Source organism: Pelophylax lessonae, assembly GCF_965119305.1.
Source record: "Pelophylax lessonae genome assembly, chromosome: 6".
NCBI classification, from domain to species: Eukaryota; Metazoa; Chordata; class Amphibia; order Anura; family Ranidae; genus Pelophylax; species Pelophylax lessonae.
This window is the reverse complement of record NC_138773.1, coordinates 34,800,013-34,820,148: the sequence shown is the minus strand read 5'-3', so window position 1 is coordinate 34,820,148 and position 20,136 is coordinate 34,800,013. Positions and strand designations below refer to the sequence as shown.

The window sequence follows — 20,136 nt, the reverse complement described above, 5'->3', positions numbered from 1 at the left end:
TGTAAACTGTGTCTGAGCAGAGGCCGGTTCCATGCCCCACTGGAGACACTCCTCCTCCGGCAGCCCTAACCGAGCTGTCCCAGCTCCCCCCATCCGCCCCTGCTGGCCAGGTCTCTGCAAAGAGAGATCCCCCCTCCCACCGCCTTCCGCAGCTTGCCCCGGTCCCCCGTCCCACCGGGAAACCCGGGCATCCTACCATCGCCATTGAAGAGAAGACCCGGGTCTCCATGTAAAACATCCGGAAGTGATCTCATGACATCACTTCCGGGTACTCGTCGCCGAATTAAAAAAAATGACAGCATTCAAAAACAGCCAAACTTGGCGTTTTGAATGCTTTTCAGTGCCGAGGAGGGGTTTGGGGTCTTTTAGACCTCCAGATCCCCCCACAAGGAGTACCTAAAAAATAAATAAATAAAAAAAATTACTTTTTAATGTCCGAAAATATCGGCCGATACAGATATCTGATGACCAAAATTTTGGTAACGGCATTAAAAAACTATATCGGTTGATCACTACTTTGCAGAGGTCTGGTGTGGAACTGTACCAATGGCCTGAAGACATGGAGCTGTGTCAGTCAGTGAATAAAAAATAAATATTGTTTTTTTATTTTATTTTTTTCAGAATTGTCGCTATTTTTTTGTGGGGAAAAAAGTACATCAATTTTATTTGGGTACAGAGTCGCACAACCGCGCAATTGTCAGTTAAAGTAATGCAGTGCTGTATCGCAAAAAATGGCCTGGTCATTAAAGAGGTTGTAAACTTCCGAATTTAAAAAAAAAGAACACCTGAAAGAAAAACACATAATGAGCTAGTGTGCATCGCATACTAGCTCATTATGAGATACTTACCTAAGAACGCAGTCCCGACCGCTTACCTGTCTCATGGGCGACATGTTCTGTCGCCCTTCTTCCAGGTTTGCGGCATCCTGCCATCTGATTGGCTGGAGCTGCGATGACGACAGTAATGGCATGGGGCTCTGAAGGAACGGCATGAGCGGCCGTTCCTTCAGAGCGCATGCGTCAGTGATGTCACTGGCTGCATGAAAGGTAAATATCTCCTAAACGGTACATGTTTAGGAGGTATTTGCAGTACCTATAGGTAAAGCCTTAATATAGGATCACCTATAGGTAAAAGTTGCAGAGGAGGGTTTACTTCCTCTTTAACCGGTTGCCGACCGCCGCAAGTACATATACTGCGGCGGTCAGCCCTGGCCAGGAAAGTGACATACCGGTACGTCACTAGCCTGTCACTTGCTTGTGAGCCAATAGCGGGCGAGCGCGCGCCCGCCCCTGCTCGTTCCCAGACAAGTCAGTGCGTGTGACCGGCGGACCCGATGTCCGCCGGTCACTCGCGATCGTTCGGCGGGAAGGGAGAAAGGCATGCGGCTAATGTAAACAAGCCGCCTGTCAGTCTCCCCTGTGTAAAAATGGAGATCAGACGGTTCTACTATGTAGGACCGTTGATCTCTGCTGTTACAATAGTAGCCACATCCAATCACAGTTAGAAGCATGCCCCTAGGACACACTTAACCCCTCCCTCTCCAATAGTTAACCCCTTCCCTGCCAGTGTCATTTTTGCAGTAACAGTGCATATGTATAGCACTGATTACTGCAGTAATGTCACTGGTAACCCCAAAAGTGTCAAAAATGTCAGTCAAGGGTTCGATCTGTCCGCCGCAATGTCGCAGTCCCGCAAAAAAATCGCAGATTGCCGCCATTACGCATTAAAAAAAAAAAACACCAAAAATGACAAATCTTTCCCTTTTGTTAGTAAACGCGATAACTTTTTGCGATTTTTTTTTTTTTTTTTTTTTTTTTTTTTTTTTTTTTTTTATACCAAACATATGTAGCATAAAACATATTGGCCGAAAATGGTAAAAAATTTTGATTTTTACATTTTTTTTTTTGGGGAATTTCATATAAAAAAATGTGAAAAATATTGTTATTTTTGCAAAATTGACTCTCTTTTATTGTTTATAGCGCATGTTCAAAAAATCGCACAGGTGATCAAATACCACCAAAAGAAAGCTCTGTTTGTGGGAAAAAAAAGGACATCAAATTCGTTTAGGTACAGCGTCGCATGACCGCGCAATTGTCCGTTATAGTCACGCAGTAAAAAATCGCAAAAAAAACCCTGGTCAGGAAGGGGGTAAAATCTTCCGGGGCTTAAGTGGTTAAGGGGGTAAAACTTTTAATGGTTAATAGTGGACACAATATGCAGCATACCCTCGTGATGGTCTTTTCTCTTTTCCTTCCACATTCAGGTGACAGTGACTCGACAGGTGTGATTGCCGGCTGTTGCTGGGGGGCTCTGCATGGACTGTCCGGGGTACCGAAGGAGAATTACAGTGAGTTGGAGTACAGAGACCGACTAGAGAGCGCAGCTAGATCGCTGCACAAGCTAGCCTGGCCTGGACACTGAGCGTGGAGGAGCCGCTCATCTTCCAAGTGGTCATACTAATACCGATATCCTGATGGAGGCCCAGCCTCAGCCTTACGATGGCCTAGATCAGTGTTTCCTTTTTTCAGTCAAAGCACCCTTTACAAATGATGGACAATCTTGAGGCACCTCTAACGATTCTAATACTTTTACATAATGCAGGGAAATCCACAAATCCAAGGAGGACACCCAACATTATAGGTGATTTTTTTTTCCAAAGCAAACACACTTTTGCACACTGGTACTGACTAGTAATCCAATGTTTCTCTTCTGCTTCAGTTTTTCTCCATCCCTCAGCTAATGTGACCCCCCAACGCTGATGGGGAGGGTCAGCCAAGGATGCCATGCATAAAATTAAGTACACCAGTGCTGCTTGCACATATACAAATCCTCTAATAAATATTGCATAAACAATGCTAAATAAAGTGACAGTGCAAAATAAAGTCTTTAAATGCCATCAATGTGCCAGTGGTTGATGAGTTATTCTGGTGAATGCAGAGTGCCACTCCGTGCTCCCCTCCTGAAAAAACCACACTCGCCAACAGTGTGGTTCAAGCCGCCGTGTAGTGCTTCTTAAAGCACAGTGTAAGTATAGGACTCCTCTCCTCCTATGAAAAGGCTCTCAGCGAGATGTATTTATGAAAATAAAAGAGAGGCTCCCATAGCATAATATTGTTTCATTTATTCAAGATTTAAAAGCAATTACACTTCCAATTTTAAAAGCAAATCCAAGCTAAAAATGGATGTGGTGAGGGCTGCCGCGGCGTGCATTCCAACCATCAGATATGACTTCACTCTACGGTCCCCGCTTTACGCGTTTCGCCCTTCCAACTGGGCGTCTTTAGAAGCTCGGTATGTAATCTTTCACTCCAGCAGCAGCTTCTTAAACACCCACTATTCTGACTCGTACAACATTAAGCATTTTTTTATAGCACCTTAGCGCGGGTATACACACACCTTTTTTAACCACTTCCCGCCCGTCATATAGCAAAATGACGGCCGCAAAGTGGTTGCTCTATCCTGACTGGGCATCATATGACGTCCAGCAGGATAGGCCAGGGGGCGCGCAGAGCATGACGTGGGCTCATGTGACCAGCTGTGTCCAATCACTCTGGAAACTCTGGAATGGCTCTGGAAACTTGAAGGATCAACATGTAATTTCAGAGGGATATGAACGAAGGTGAAAAATGGCCATAAAATATTCATTAGATGTAATATACTACACTCTTTGCAGTGCTGCTGTCCATACATGTCCATGTTTTTATTGAGGCCTGCACAAGTTCTGATAGTGAAGGCCAACTCCTACAGCTCCTCCTACTTTTGGGATTAATGGAGGGATGTAAGTCTATTGCACTACTGTTCCAGTGGTAGGTCACTTCCTGCTCCTGAAAGTCCATGCCCACCAATCAGAGGGAAAAGAAGATAAGCCAAAGGGTCAGCAGTCATGTGTTCATAGATAAAAGATCTAATAAAAGGTATTTACAGTGCCTTGAAAAAGTATTCATACCCCTTGAAATTGTCCACAGTTTATCATGTTACAGCCCAAAACATAAATGTATTTTATTGGGATTTTATGTGATAGACCGACACAAAAGTGTATATATTTGTGAAGTGGAAAAAGAATGATAAATGGTTTTCAGAATGTTTTAAAAATAAATATATGAAAAGTGTTTCATGCATTTGTATTCAGCCCCCTTTACTATGATACCCTTAACTAAAATCTAGTGGAACTAATTCAGACTTCAGAAGTCACCTAATTAGTAAATAGAGTCCACCTGTGTGTATTTTAATCTCTGTATAAATACAGCTGTTCTGTGAAGCCCTCAGAGGTTTGTTAGAGAACCTTTGTGAACAAACAGCATTATGAAGGCCAAGGAACACACCAGACAGGTCAGGGATAAAGTTGTGGAGAAGTGTAAAGCAGGGTTAGGTTATAAAAAAAAATATCCCAATCTTTGAACATCTCACGGAGCGCTGTTCAATCCATCATCCAAAAATGGAAAGAGTATGGCACAACTGCAAACCTACCAAGACATGGCCGTCCACCTAAACTGACCGGCCGGGCAAGGAGAGCATTCATCAGAGAAGGGGCCAAGAGGCCCATGGTAACTCTGGAGGAGCTGCAGAGATCCATAGCTCAGGTGGGAGAATCTGTCCACAGGACAACTATTAGTCGTGCGCTCCACAAATCTGACCTTTATGGAAGAGTAGCAAGAAGAAAGCCATTGGTGAAAGAAATCCAAAAGAAGTCCAGTTTGCAGTTTGCGAGAAGTCATGTGGGGGACACAGCAAACATGTGGAAGAAGGTGCTCTGGTCAGATGAGACCAAAATAGAACTTTTTGGCCTAAAAGCAAAATTCCATGTGTGATGGAAAACACGGCACATCACTCTGAACACACCATCCCCACTGTGAAACATGGTGGTGGCAGCATCATATTGTGGGGATACTTTTTATCAACAGGGACAGGAAAGCTGGTCAGAGTTGATGGGAAGATGGATGAAGCCAAATACAGGGCAATCTTAGAAGAACACCTGTTGGAGTCTGCAAAAGACTTGAGACTGGGGCGGAGGTTCACCTTCCAGCAGGACAGCGACCCAAAACATACAGCCACAGCTACAACGGAATGGTTTACATCAAAGCATATTCATGTGTTAGAATGGCCCAGTCACAGTCCAGACCTAAATCCAATTGAGAATCTGTAGCAAGACTTGAAAATTGCTGTTCACAGACGCTCTCCATGCAATCTGACAGAGCATGAGATATTTTGCAAAGAAGAATGGGAAAAAATGTCCCTCTCTAGATGTGCAAAGCTGGTAGAGACATCCCCAAAAAGACTTGCAGCTTTAATTGCAGAGAAAGGGGGTTTCTTCAAAGTATTGACTCAGAGGGGCTGAATACAATTTTTTTTATATTCAAACCCTGCTTTAACCACTTGCCGACCGCCGCACGACTATCTACGGCGGCGGTCAGCCCCTCACAGGCAAAGTGAAGTAGGGCTACGTCACTAGCTTGTGAGGGTCTAGGGAGCGAGCGCGCGCCGCCGGAGGCGCGCTCCCGCTCCCGCGTGGTCACGGACCCCCCCCGCGCGTGTGACCGGCGGACCCGATGTCCGCCGGCCACTCTGCGATCGGCGGGGGAGAGGGAGAAAGTCAGGCAGCTTGTGTAAACAAGCTGCCTGTCATTCTCCCCTCTGTATGAGAGATGATCATATGGATCTACTATGTAGATCCATTGATCACTCTGCATACAGCTGAAGCCACAGCCAATCACAGTTAGAATCACGCCCCTAGGGACACACACAGCCCCTCCCTCTCAAATAAAGTTAACCCCTTCACTACCAGTGTATTTTTACAGTAACAGTGCATATATATAGCACTGATTACTGTAGAAATGTCACTGGTAACCCCAAAAGTGTCAAAAATGTCAGTCAAGGGTCCGATCTGTCCGCCGCAATGTCGCAGTACCGCAAAAAAAATCGCAGATCGCCGCCATTACGCGTTAAAAAAAAAAACAACAAAAATGACAAAAATCTTTCCCTTAGTTAGTAAACGCAATAACTTTTGCGTAAACCAACCAAATACGCTTTTTGCGATTTTTTTTACCAAACATAGGTAGCATAAAACAAATTGGCTGAAAATGTTAAAAAATTTTGATTTTTACATTTTTTTGGGGGGGAATTTCATATAAAAAAAAGGGAAAAATATTGCTATTTTTGCTAAATTTACGCTCTTTTTTTGTTTATAGCGCGTGATCAAAAAATCGCACAGGTGATCAAATACCGCCAAAAGAAAGCTCTGTTTGTGGGAAAAAAAGGACGCCAAATTCGTTTAGGTACAGCGTCGCACGACCGCGCCATTGTCCGTTAAAGTCACGCAGTGCCGAATCGCAAAATACCCCCTGGTCAGGAAGGGGGTAAAATCTTCCGGGGCTTAAACAAAGGGTGGGCAACTCAATACTGAACCCTACGGACTAAGACTGGGATGTCATTAAAGTTCATGAGTGTGTAAGTAAAGGACATCAAGTGTGTGTGTATTTAATATAAGTACCTTATTTAGCAGAACAACCAGCAGATAAACCATATATATACAGAGACGTTAGGTAACTCACTTCTATTTTTCCATCCTATACACCAGGCTTACTCAACCAAGGTTCCTCCAAAGGCTGCTACAGGTTCCTTGTGTCCATGAGCAATTTCTCCCTCTTATAGAAATGTCCTTCACCAACACTGGAGAGCTAAAGAATTGTCAATGTTCTCTTCCTAACCTTCCCTCACCAGGAACAGAGAAATGAGAAGTATGTGGCTACTGTTAGACTCCCCATATCTCTCAGAGATCCCTATTCTTAGGTGTCTGCTGGGACTTCTAGTTCTCCCACCAACCTGATGACAGGTCTAGGACGACCTGAACTCAGTGACATCACTGGGTGGCCCCGCCCCCTCGTGATTTAATCGGCCGTCATCGTGATTGACGATAAATCTACACCAGGAGACTTTTTTTTTTTTTTTAAATAAAGGAATTGCCAAAAACTGTGTCTGCGTTTTTATTTACTTTTTGAGCACTTTTTTGGTGAATGAGTAGGGCCTGGTACCGTTTTTCCGTTATTTTTTAAATTCTGATCATTTCTTTCTTTATATTCAGGTGTCAGCAAGGAATCCCACTGACAACTGATGACTCGTCGATTGTTAACCACTTAAGCCCCGGAGGATTTGGCTGCTAAAAGGCCAGGGGGTATTTTGCGATTCGGCACTGCGTGACTTTAATGGACAATTGTGCGGTCGTGTGACGCTGTACCCAAACGAATTTGACTTCCTTTTTTTCCCACAAACAGAGCTTTCTTTTGGTGGTATTTGATCACCCGTGCGATTTTTACTTTTTGCGCTATAAACAAAAAAAGAGCGTCAATTTTGCAAAAATAACAATATTTTTCACATTTTTTTATATGAAATTCCCCCCCCCCAAAAAAATGTAAAAATCTAAATTTTTTAACATTTTCGTCCAATTTGTTTTATGCTACATATGTTTGGTAAAAAAAAAATCGCAAAAAGCGTATTTTGATTGGTTTGCGCAAAAGTTATCGCATTTACTAACAAAGGGAAAGATTTTTGTCATTTTTGTTGTTTTTTTTTTTTTAACGCGTAATGGCGGCGATTTGCGATTTTTTTTTTTTTGCGGTACTGTGACATTGCGGCAGACAGATCGGACCCTTGACTGACATTTTTGACACTTTTGGGGTTACCAGTGACATTTCTACAGTAATCAGTGCTATATATATGCACTGTTACTGTAAAATTACACTGGCAGTGAAGGGGTTAACTTTTTTTTAGAGGGAGGGGCTATGTGTGTCCCTAGGGGCGTAATTCTAACTGTGATTGGCTGTGGCTTCAGATGTATGAACAGTGATCAACGGTTCTACATAGTAGAACCGTATGATCATCATTCATACACCGGGGAGAATGACAGGCGGCTTGTTTACATTAGCCGCCTGACTTTCTCCCTCTCCCCCGACGATCGCTGAGTGACCGGCGGACATCGGGTCCTCCGGTCACACGCGCGGGGGGGTCCGTGACCACTGGGGAGCGGGAGCGTGCCTCCGGGGGCGTGCGCTCGCTCCCTAGACCCTCACAGGCTAGTGACGTAGACCTACGTCACTCTGCCTGTGAGGGGCTGACCGCCGCAGTAAATAGTCGTGCGGCGGTCGGCAAGTGGTTAAGGACGCGGCAGACGCCGGCTCCTTAACAGCCAGCTATTTAGATTAACGCAAGATTTTACTACTGAAAAACTACATTGGTTCATAAAAGAGGCGCATGCGGTGTTTTAGTCGAATTTTTTTTTGTGAATGCCCCAAACATTTTTTGAAAAACGCGGTAGATACCGCTTTGTGAATGAAGCCCATTGAGAGACGTCCTCTTGTCAGGATGTGACTTTGTATGGGATTTATTTGGCTATGTTTGTGCTAAACTGCACCGATCTGCTAATCTGACAATATCCGTGTATATACCTCTACAATACACAGCTTGTATAGAAAAAGACACTGTTTTCCACTACTGGCTAATGTTACTAAATACCTAAATCTTGGGGTACTCACCGGGAAGAACCCCTGAAATCATCGGGAACGGTTCTGAAGGCGAAACGCAATGGGGAAAGAGCACACCAATGGAGAGCAAACAGTCACTGAAGACTCCAATTATATCTTCTGTCTGTGAGATAATCAGTTCATACATCTTTTGCTGTTCAGAGGGCAAGAGTGCAGAGAAGAGATTGCCTATTAACCTCCCTGGCGGTATGATTATGTCAGGAATTACATACCAAAAGCGGTACAATTGTTTTCATGGAAATTTGGCGTTATGTATTATAGGCCTACAATTCTTAGTAATTACTGACTTAAACCTGACCAAAACAAGAGTCTAGTAGACATCCCAGATGTGATAAATTTGAAACACAAATGCATGAATTATAATCGAATCAATAATATTATTTTATTATTTAATATATAATATATATAATAAAATTATATTATTGATTAGATTATAATTCATGCATTATATATTATATATAGATATATGTGTGTATATATATATATATATATATATATATATATAAGGCATTAATTATAATTGAATCAATAATATAATTTTATATATATATATGTGTGTGTATATATATATATATATATATATATATATATATATATACATACATATATGTATATATGCATATATATATACCGGTATCCGGTATATATATATATGCGCATATATATATATATATATATATATATATATGCATATATATATATATATATATATATATATGCATATATATATGCATATATATATATATATATGCATATATATATATGCATATTATATATATATATATATATAATATAAAATGTGTTTTGTGTTTTGTGCAACGTTTTTTTTTTTTTTTTTTTTTAATTTCCCTCCCTAGTTCCGCTCCCATGCAGCATTGCTGCTGCAGGGAACGGAACTAGGAAGTGATCACACCGACGGTGGACGGAGGAGCGGCGGGACTCTCGGCTGGCGATCTCAGCAATGAGAAATCATCGCTGGATCGCCAGGATAAGGTAAGAGACCGCTGCGCTCTCTGCAATCCACCCCGAGCGTGACTCGGGGTTACCGCTCCTGCAATGAAAAATCAACCCCGAGTCACGCTCGGGATTACCGCCTAGGAGATTAAAAGGGTCACCCTACCCAATGATGTTACTTCAGTCTTTGGTGACGGTAAACCCCCCGACAGTCTCTTCTAACTCTTGGGAACTCTACTGTGAGATTCCTGTAATGAGCTTCCGGGTCTGTACACCTGCCGTGCCCATTATGAGGGGTTCCACCATCCCTGGGCTGAGTTCCTGGGTCTGCTCACCTGCTGTGCCCATTATGAGGAGTTCCCACAATCCCTGTGCTGAGTTCCCAGGTCTGCACACCTGCTGTGCCCATTATGAGGGGTTCCCACCATTCCTGCTTTGACTTTCCAAGTCTGTCCCCCTGCTGTGCCCATTATGAGGGATTCCCACCATCCCTGCAGTGAGTTCCCTGAGTCTATTCACCTGCTACACCCATTATGAGGGATTCCCACCATCCCTGTACTGAGTTCCTGGGCCTGTGCCCATTATAAGAAGTTCTCACCACCCCTGTGCTGAGTTCCCAAGTCTGTCCCCCTGCTGTGCCCATTATGAGGGGTTCCACCACCCCTGTGCTGAGTTCCCAGGTCTGTAAACCTGCCACAGCTGCTCCTCTTTACTTCCATTTTATATTATGTGATATGATGTGTGAACACTCAAAATTCCAAGGTGGGCAGTAAGAGAACTATGGGGGAGGGGGTCTTTGATTTGGACACCCATGATATATAAAAAGCAGAGTGGTGACCCCCCTAGAAGTGAAATCCTGGTGTAATGGACACAATTTTACATCTTATAAATGTCCTTCACCAACGCTGTAGATCTAAAGTCTTGTCATTGTTTATTTCCCAACCTTCCCTGATCTGGAACAGAGAAATGAGAAGCATGTGGCCAGTGTTAGGCTCCCCTTACCTACCAGAAATCCCTATAGGGGACTTCCACCAACATGATCTCTTCCATCACTTGTCTGCTCCTCATTCTGTATTTTCTTCCTGTCTCTACTCTTTCCTCCATGTGCCTTCTTTTTCCACTACTTCCTGGATCCCCAGCAAGCTTTGCAGCTTCTCCTTCATGTCTAATGACTACATATCCCATGACCCCTTGCTGCCTGCAGGCGGTCATTTCCTGTGCTGACTCCTCCCCCTCCTAGCCCCTGTGTAACTAGTACAGAAGGCGGTGGTGCGAGACTCCTCCCTCTCCTAGCCTCTGTGTAGTACAGAAGGCGGTGGTGTGAGACTCCTCCCTCTCCTAGCCTCTGTGTAGTACAGAAGGCGGGCTGTGTGAGACTCCTCCCTCTCCTAGCCTCTGTGTAGTACAGAAGGCGGTGGTGCGAGACTCCTCCCTCTCCTAGCCTCTGTGTAGTACAGAAGGCGGTGGTGTGAGACTCCTCCCCCTCCTAGCCTCTGTGTAGTACAGAAGGCGGGCTGTGTGAGACCTCCTGTGCTGACTCCTCCCCCTCATAGGTTCTGTGTAGTACAGAAGGCGGGCAGAGCTTTCTTTTAGTGGTATTTGATCACCTGTGCGATTTTCATTTTTTGCGACATTAATAAAAAAAAAGCGACAATTTCGAAAAAATAACAATATTTTTCTACTTTGACAGTTAAAAAATATCCAATATATTCAATTTTTGTCATATATTTAGGCCAAAATGTATTTAGCTACATGTCTTTGACAAAAAAATTCTCAATTCTCATTTTTAACCGCTTTAAGATTTTACCCCATTCCTTACCAGGCCATATTTTGCGATACGGCACTGCGTTATTTTAACTGACAATTGCGTGGTCGTGCGACGCTGTTCCCAAATTAAAATTACGTCCTTTTTTTCCCCACAAACAGAGCTTTCTTTTGGTGGTATTTGATCACCTGTGCGATTTTTAATTTTTGCGCTATAAACAAAAAAAGAGCGACAATTTTGAAAAAATAACAATATTTTTCAAATATTTTATATATGAAATCCCCCCCCCCCCCCAAAAAAAATGTAAAAATTTAAATTTTTTAACATTTTAGGCCAATTTGTTTTCTGCTACATATTTTTGGTAAAAAAAAAAATCGCAATAAGCGTATTTTGATTGGTTTGAAAAGTTATCGCAGCTACTAACTACGGGAAAGATTTATGTCATTTTTATTCATTTTTTTTAACTAGTAATGGCGGCGATCTGCGATTTTTTTTTGCGGGACTGCGACATTGCGGCGGACAGATGGGACCCCTGACTGACATTTTTTACATTTTTGGGGTTACCAGTGACATTACTACAGTAATCAGTGCTATAAATATGCACTGTTACTTTAAAGATGACACTGGCAGGGAAGGGGTTAACTTTTATTGGTGCTCAAGGGGTTAATGTATGCCTGGTGCTTACTGACATGTGTGGGGGGAGGGGACACAGATCGCAGGTTGAGCTATGCTGAATCCTGTAATCTGACCCTGCCTGTCACAGAGGAGATCGCCCGCTTTGTTTACACAAGTGGGCGGATCTCCACACTCGATCCCCGACGATCGGGGAAGACCGCCTCTCCTCCCCTGGCCCGACTCCCGCTGTGTCTGAATACAGCGGGAACGAGCTTCCGGCGGCGCGCGCGCGCCGCCCACAAGGGGAGGAGTCCAGCGACGTAGACCTACGTCACTGGACGATAACGAGCCACTTTGCCGGTCGGCAAGTGGTTAAAATTCAAGGAGGTCCGGTCGCTAAAATTTTCTTTGGGCCGAGGTCCGAATCTGAAGTCTGTGCTATGACTCAGAAAGATGGGCAAAACAAAATGTGCCCATCAGAGTGCCCCCGAACATAAAATATGTCCATTAGAGTGCCCCTTAACATAAAATGTGCCCATCAGCGTGACCCTTAACATAAGGGGCACGCTTGATGGGCACATTTTATGTTAGGGGGCACCCTGATGGGCACATTTTATGTTCGGGGGCACTCTGATGGGCACATTTTATGTTAGGGGGCACTCTGATGGGCACATTTTATGTTAGGGGGCACCCTGATGGGCACATTTTATGTTCGGGGGCACCCTGATGGGCACATTTTATGTTCGAGGGCACCCTGATGGGCACATTTTATGTTGGAGGGCACCCTGATGGGCACATTTTATGTTAGGGGGCACCCTGATGGGCACATTTTATGTTCGGGGGCACTCTGATGGGCACATTTTGTTAGGGGGCATGCTGATGGGCAAAACAAAACGTGTCAATCAGCGTTGCTCTTAACATAAAATATGCCCATTAGAGTGCCCCTTAACATAAAATGTGCCCATCAGAGTGCCCCCGAACATAAAATGTGTAAAATGTGCCCATCAGAGTGCCCCCGAACATAAAATGTGTAAAATGTGCCCATTAGAGTGCCCCTTAACATAAAATGTGCCCATCAGAGTGACCCCTAACATAAAATGTGCCCATCAGAGTGCCCCCTAACATAAAATGTGCCCATCAGCGTGACCCATAGCATAAAATTTGCCCATCAGCGTGCCCCCTAACATAAAATATGCCCGTCAGAGTGCCCCCTAACATAAAATTTGCCCATCAGAGTGCCCCCTAACATAAAATGTGCCCGTCAGAGTGCCCCTTAGCATAAAATTTGGCCATCAGAGTGCCCCCTAACATAAAATGAGTCCATCAGCGTGACACTTAGCGTAAAATTTGCCCATCAGCGTGCCCCTTAACATAAAATAAGGGGAACGCTGATGGGCACATTTTATGTTAGGGGGCACTCTGATGGGCAAAACAAAAGGTGTCCATCAGCGTTGCTCTTAACATTAAATATGCCCATTAGAGTGCCCCTTAACATAAAATGTGCCTATTAGCGTGACCCTTAGCATAAAATTTGCCCATCAGCGTGACCCTTAACATATAAAAAGGGGCACGCTGATGGGCACATTTTATGTTAAGGGGCACTCTGATGGGCACGGTTTATGTTAAGGGGCACTCTGATGGGCACGTTTTATGTTAAGGGGCACTCTGATGGGCAAAACAAAAGGGTGTCCATCAGCGTTGCTCTTACAACAAGGAGTGCTTTATTGTGAAAAAAAATCATAAGTACAAGGCAGGAAATCAACAGTAATAATCAGTACAAGACAGAGGTCAAGAGCAGTACAACACAGCAAAAAGAACATCATCCCTGTCAGAATAGATACTATGCAACCTATCAGGAGTATAGTATACCCTATGAAGGAATTTCACCTGAATCAATTTGTCCCTGGAGGGGATGACCAACTTGGGACCCGCTTCTAAGCATTCCTCTCAGTCCTCTCAATCCAATCCAGGGAAGTCAGTAGGCCACTGCAACCAGAGTCGCTCAAGTTTAGGGGAATCTGCACCCAGGAGGGAGGCATACAGGGTAGACAGAGGTTTTTTCAGATCCCCAGGGGCCAATATTTTTTCAATGGGATCCAATTGGAGGAGAGGAGGCTCCCGAAACTGCGTCCGCAGGGCATGGCGCAGCTGAAAGTACCGAAACCTCATCCACAGAGGCAGCCCAAATCTCTCCCGCACCTGGGAAAAGGGCAGCACACTGCTCGAGGACAGGACATCGGCCAGAGTCTTAACCCCGTACCATGCCCACACCTGTGGATCCGGGAGCATACGCAAATGGGGCAGGAAGGGGTTCCCCCACAGGGGATGCTCCGGTGACCACTGGCCGGGCTGAAGGAGTTTCTTGCGGGCCGCAACTCAAACACGCCAAATAACCCGAGACGGTCCAGACACAACCTCATAGGCCCTCGGACCTCTATAGACAAAGTTCCACAAATCGGTCAGGAAGCCCAGGTGAGCCGCCTCCAGGCAGGTGGCAGCGTTCAAAGTGGAACTCTGAAACCACCAATGAACCGTCACCAAAATCGCCGCCCAAAAATAAACCTGAAAACTTGGTAGCGCCAGACCCCCCAGGCTAGGAGGCAGCCACAAGGTGGATTTGGCCAAACGCGGGACCGAGCCCCCCCCCCAAATAAAGGACCCCACACATTTATCCAACAGGGGGTATTGCGAAAAATATAGGTGAATGTAGGTAAGATCATCATTTTAAGGAGATTGATTATCCCCAAGAGATTCAACGGAAGGCCAGCCCAGGAGGAACAACGCGCCCTCAAATCAGCAAGCAGAGGCAGTAAATTTTTATCCACAAAAGAATCAAGGGGCTTAAACACCTGAACCCCAAGATAGCGGAATTCAGTCACCCAACGAAGGGGGGTCTGCTGGGCCAGCTGCACCGCCAAATCATCAATCGGGAAAAGCACTGATTTGGTCCAATTAATACGGATACCGGAAAAATCCCCAAAAATATCAAAAATAGTGAGTGCTTCCCGAAGAGAGGGACCCGCATTCTGAAGGTAAAGAAGGGTATCATCCGCATATAGAGATATATGCTCTTCCAGGGCACCTAGGCGCAACCCCCGCACCGCATCCGCCGCCCTGATCAATATAGCAAGTGGCTCCAGGGCCAGAGCAAAAAGGCTGGAGGACAAGGGGCACCCCTGCCGAGTACCTCGGCGGAGTGGGAACGAGTCCGAGAGGTCACCATTAGTGCGAACTCGCGCTCTGGGCTCACGATACAGCAGCCGCAGGCCATGGAGAAACTTAGGGCCAAAGCCAAATCTGCGCAGAACCTCCCAGAGATATTCCCACTCCACCGAGTCAAATGCCTTCTCAGCATCCAAAGAGGCAATAACCCAGGAGCCAGTGTTGTCATGAGGAATGGAGAGATTGAGAAACAATCGCCTAATATTAATGTCCGTACCTCTACCTGGCATAAAACCCGTTTGGTCCACATTAACCAATTCCTCGATAACCGTGGACAACCGGGAGGCCAAGATTTTAGCAAATATCTTGAGCGTCCACATTTAACAGCGAAATGGGGCGGTACGACGCACAATCAAGGGGATCCTTGCCCGGCTTGGGGATGAGGACGATCACCGCCTTCTCCATTGAGGTAGGGAGGGACTCCAGGGAGGCAAAGTCCGACAGCAGAGAGAAGTGGCGCGGCGAGAGTATGTCCTCATGGACAGAGTAGAACTCCCCAGGTAGTCCATCCGCAACCGGCGTCTTACCCTTCTGCAGCCCAGAGATCGCCACCTGAATCTCCTCCAGCGAGATCCCCCCATCCAGGCGGTCCCTAGAAGAGGCCTCCAGAACAGGAAAAGAAACCCCGTCCAGGTAGGCAGCCAGGTCAGAGAGAGTATAGGTAGCCCTAGACGAATAAATGGATTCAAAAAATTCCGCAAAGCGGGCGTTCACGCGGTCTGGAGAAGACACAAGCTCTCCCCCCCCCCCCCCCCCAGCAAGACAGAGCCCACCGGCGTAGTCAACGATTGACTCCGTGCCAACCAAGCCAGAAGCCTGCCATTCTTGCCACCATGTTCAAAAACCTGCTGAGCAGAATGCACCATGGCTTTATTGGTCGCCTCCATGCGGAAGACAGAGAGAGTGCGGAGAGCCTGCTGGAACTCCGCATGTCTCTCCGGGGACGGGTTCGAAGCATACGCCTCCTCCAGGGCAGCCGCCCTCTCCTCCAATTCCCGCAAAGAGCCCGAGGCCCGCCGCTGAATAGAGGATATCCGAGAGATAAATTCCCCCCTAATCCAAGCTTTAAAACAATCCCAGACCACCGGGGGTGAAGCGACATCAGCATTGGATTCCCAGTGGGCAGTATTGGCCCAAGTCATCTGCGACTGCAGTCTGTCATCCTGAGCCCAGTATTTCGAAAGTCTCCAGAGCCTGGGTCCCACAGCACGAGAGAGCTCAAGTGACAGCCAGACAGGTGCGTGATCGGAAATGCCGCGGGAAAGGATCTCTGCCCCCGTGATCAGGCGCAGAAGAGGGGCAGATGCGAAGGCCAAATCAATGCGCGACAGCGCCCGATACGAGGCAGAGTGACACGTATAGGCCCTGACACGTGGGTGTAAAAAACGCCACACCTCAGTAAGGGCAAACGCATCCGCCCAGCGTGGGAGTTCCGGAGAATCCCTCCCTGCAGCATGCAGTCTGTCCAGGCCAGGATCCAGCACCAGATTAAAGTCTCCCAGTAGTAAAATATTGGGAATGTCAAACTGGAGCATGGATTCCATAAGGGAGTACAGTAATTGGGCAGAAGCAGGGGAGGCAAATACACCCCCACCAGCACCAGCGGGACACCAGAAACTGCAGCAGAGATAATCACATACCTACCGCCCGGGTCTGTTTTAACGGCAAGCACATGAAAGGGGAGGGACTTATGCACCAGTATACTGACACCCCTAGCATAGGACGATTAGGTTGCATGGTACTGAGGTCCCACCCAGGGTCTCCTAAGGCTGCGCAGTCTGGAACCCCGCAGGTGTGTTTCCTGCAGCACACAGATGTGGGGATTGTGCTGCCGCAGGAACTTAGACTAGCGAGCACTTAACTGCAGCATTGAGCCCTCTAACATTCCAGGAAACTATCTTTAAAGATGATATGATAAAAAGAGAAAACATGCATTGAACATGGACAGCAGCCAGCTGCAGGGAGCCCCCCCCCCCAGCAGAGAGAAGGTCCCTCCACCGCGCAGCCCCCCCCCCCCCCCCCCATCGGATAAGTCAACATACACAAACATAAGTTAGTCAAATCCCACCAACGACAAGACAGCAATGCAGCACTCCAAAAACAAAAAAACAAAACATTAAAAACAAACCCCCAAAACTGGCACCATGTACCAGTGCAACCCCCCACCCCGCATCCATCAGAGATCTTCCCGTAGGAGCAGCAGTCCATTCAGCAGAGATGCTGAAAAAGTCAGGATAGTCAGGTACTCAATATAAAAGGTAAACTCCTCGCCAGCCAAAAGTGCATTAAAAAAAAAAATAGATAGGCCCGGCCAGCCTCACCACCCAGAAACAGAAGGGACTAAACCATACATACTCGGGGAGCACCAGGGGGACCCCCACCACATAGGTGCCCCAAGGACAAAAAGAGTGGGGAAAACCAAAAACTTGGATAAAAGGAGACTCTTGCAGGAAAGGCATTTTCCAAATCTTCCAGCCCAGTCCTAAAGGAAAGGGGGTAGAAGGAGGGAAATCTAGAGGGCCACATCCGGCGACAAGTGCAACACAGTCAGCAGTAGAACAGTCTCCTGTAGTTCCAGGGGCACACACTTAAAGGGACTCAACTCAACCCTACTCAGCAGCCCCAGCCGGGGGACGCCGAGCAGACCCGGAGCCCAGGTAATAGAGCAACAAAACAAAACAGAGAAAAAACAGCTCAGTAATCCACAGGTAGGAACGGCAATGTACTCAACGTTGCGGGGGCTGAGTATCCATCCAGGCAGAGACATCCGAGGGGTTCACAAAAAAACGAACAGATTCTCCATCTTGAACCCGCAGGCGCGCAGGAAACAGCACACTGTATTTGAGGCACATAGGGCAGCTCTGACCCCATCAAAAGACTTCCGGAGCTTCTGGGTCTCAATGGAATAATCCGGGAATATTAGGAGCTTAGCATTTTGATAGGAGAGGGCACCTTTCAGCCTAGCCGCCCTGAGCACTTCATCAAACAATTTAACTCAAACAGATGCCGCCTAAAACAACTCAATAAATAAATCAAAGGTGCGTATCAATCATGAAGATCTTAATCAATATCCACAAGCAGCGCTGCTTGTGCATATTGATTAAGATGATTAGTCTCGTTTTTAAATCATCTATATGTACTAAATTTCAAGAATTAAACTTTAAAATTTTGACAAGGTGGTATTATACACCATATAAATTACATAAAATAGCGATAAATAATTCTGACAGATATTGGCGATGCTCGGTGGAAGAGGGCACATTAATACATATTTTTGGCTCGTGCCCTAAATTATCAGATTACTGGGGAAAAGTTAGAGAAGTAATGCAAAAGTTTTCAGAAATAGAGATACCAAAAGATCAGTTTTTTTTTCCTTTTGCAGTTGAGTGGGATTTCAGGGAAGAGATATAGATGATCTTTATTATGCCATATGGCAAATGCAGCTAGATCTTGTATCCCCCTCAAGTGGAAGAAACAAGAGCCTCCAACAATAAATTGTTGGATACGTAGAGGAAAGTAAAGTGGAAGTAGAGGAAATAAATAAAATGGAAGACTTGGTTTTGACAGGCCAACATAAAAGAGAAAAATATACAGAAACATGGGGTGCTTGGAACTTGTTTATAGCATCGAATCACGGGATAGATAGGTTGGAAGAAGACACGACAGACTCTTGAGTAATAAAAAGATAACTCGGAAAGTAGGGGAGGAGATACTCTTTTCCTACCTTTCCCCCCTTCCTCCCCCTTTTTTTTTTTGTTTTTGTTGTTCGTTTTTGGGGTTGATTTGAGTTATAGAAATAGAGAGGAGGGGGTGAGAAGAGTATATTCAGAATTAGCTGCGTAATGAACAGATGGATGCAGGAATTTACTTGAATAAGATATGTTTAGTTTATTGGATTTTTTTGGGATTATACTGTCTCACCTAGAAAAAAACAACAACAAAGGGTGGTAATAAATAGTGCATACTCAGACTGGTCTGAGGTGGTAAGTGGGGTCCCCCAAGGCTCAGTCCTGGGACCAACCCTTTTCAATTTATTCATAAATAGCATTGAGGCTTTGCCAAAGCTCCTAAACTCAACTCCATAAAAACCTATGTGTCCATGTACACATAGACTTTTAGGATCACTTAGGAGCTGCTGCAGTTAGGAGAGGTTCAATCTCCCTCATCCGAACGCAGAAGAATTGCGTTCAGGATATGAACATTTTAACTGCACCCTCCCTATTAGAGTTTCTTATAATGGAGGTTTCCACTGGCCAGTGCAGGGGAGGAGCGGGTATGTGAGGGGAGTTTAGGAGATAGGGCATCATTTTGGACATTGGAGTGGGGGGGGGGGGGGCTCCTCTGGGTGGTGGTGTTGCCTGGGTGGGATGGGTGGATGTAGTGTTGCCTGGGTGGGATGGGAGGATGTAGACTGGGGGCTGGTTGGGGTTTGGGATCCCCCTCTCTGGGGTGTCTGACTTTCCTGGTCTATGGTGTTTTTGTACTTTTTTTATCCAATAAATATATTTTATACTGCCAATAGTAGCCTTTGAGGTGTTTTATCCTGGTGGGGTATTTTTCTCTATGTTTGTTTTTTTGGATGCACTTCCCCTGATTTGGTTGTGGAACTAAGCGGGTATTTTCACTCCCAGGACTCTTTTCTGGTTGGGTTTTTGTAATATGTGTACATGAAGCCTAAAAGAGGGGGGCATCTGAGACAAAAGGCAATAGCTGTGGGGGATGTGTTGATGCAAAAGTCAAAGTTCAGTTTCTAGGTAGGGGCAGGCTAGGTTTTCTTGAAAAGGTGATTTTTCAGGGATCACCTAAAGGCAGACAGAGGAGGTGATCGTCAAAGAGATTGGGGTAGGGAGTACCAGAGAATGGGAGAGGCTCCAAAGAATTCCTGTGGGCGAGCATGGAAGTAGGAGGCAAAGGATCTAGAGAGCTGGGGGTCTTGGGAGCAGCAAAGAGGGAAATTTGGGTGCTATTTTGAGACCAAACTGGTGCTGTAGCTTGGGGCAGTGTTGTGGGCGGCTTTCTTATGTTCTTGCTAGGATTTAGAATTAA

The 20,136-nt window shown here is 45.7% G+C and overlaps 1 protein-coding gene across 2 annotated transcripts in view; it reads left to right on the top strand.

Annotated features, from left to right (window-relative positions):
• The window catches only part of LOC309558150 (hydroxyproline dehydrogenase-like), a 44,561-nt gene extending 42,033 nt beyond the window's left edge, over positions 1-2,528 (top strand). For both annotated transcript variants that reach the window (XM_082261153.1, XM_082261152.1), the window contains one exon: positions 2,264-2,528. In XM_082261153.1, coding sequence (XP_082117279.1) covers positions 2,264-2,421 — 158 coding nt within the window. In that variant the 3' untranslated portion in view covers positions 2,422-2,528. The remainder of the gene's footprint in view (positions 1-2,263) is intronic.
• Positions 2,529-20,136: the final 17,608 nt, after the last annotated feature.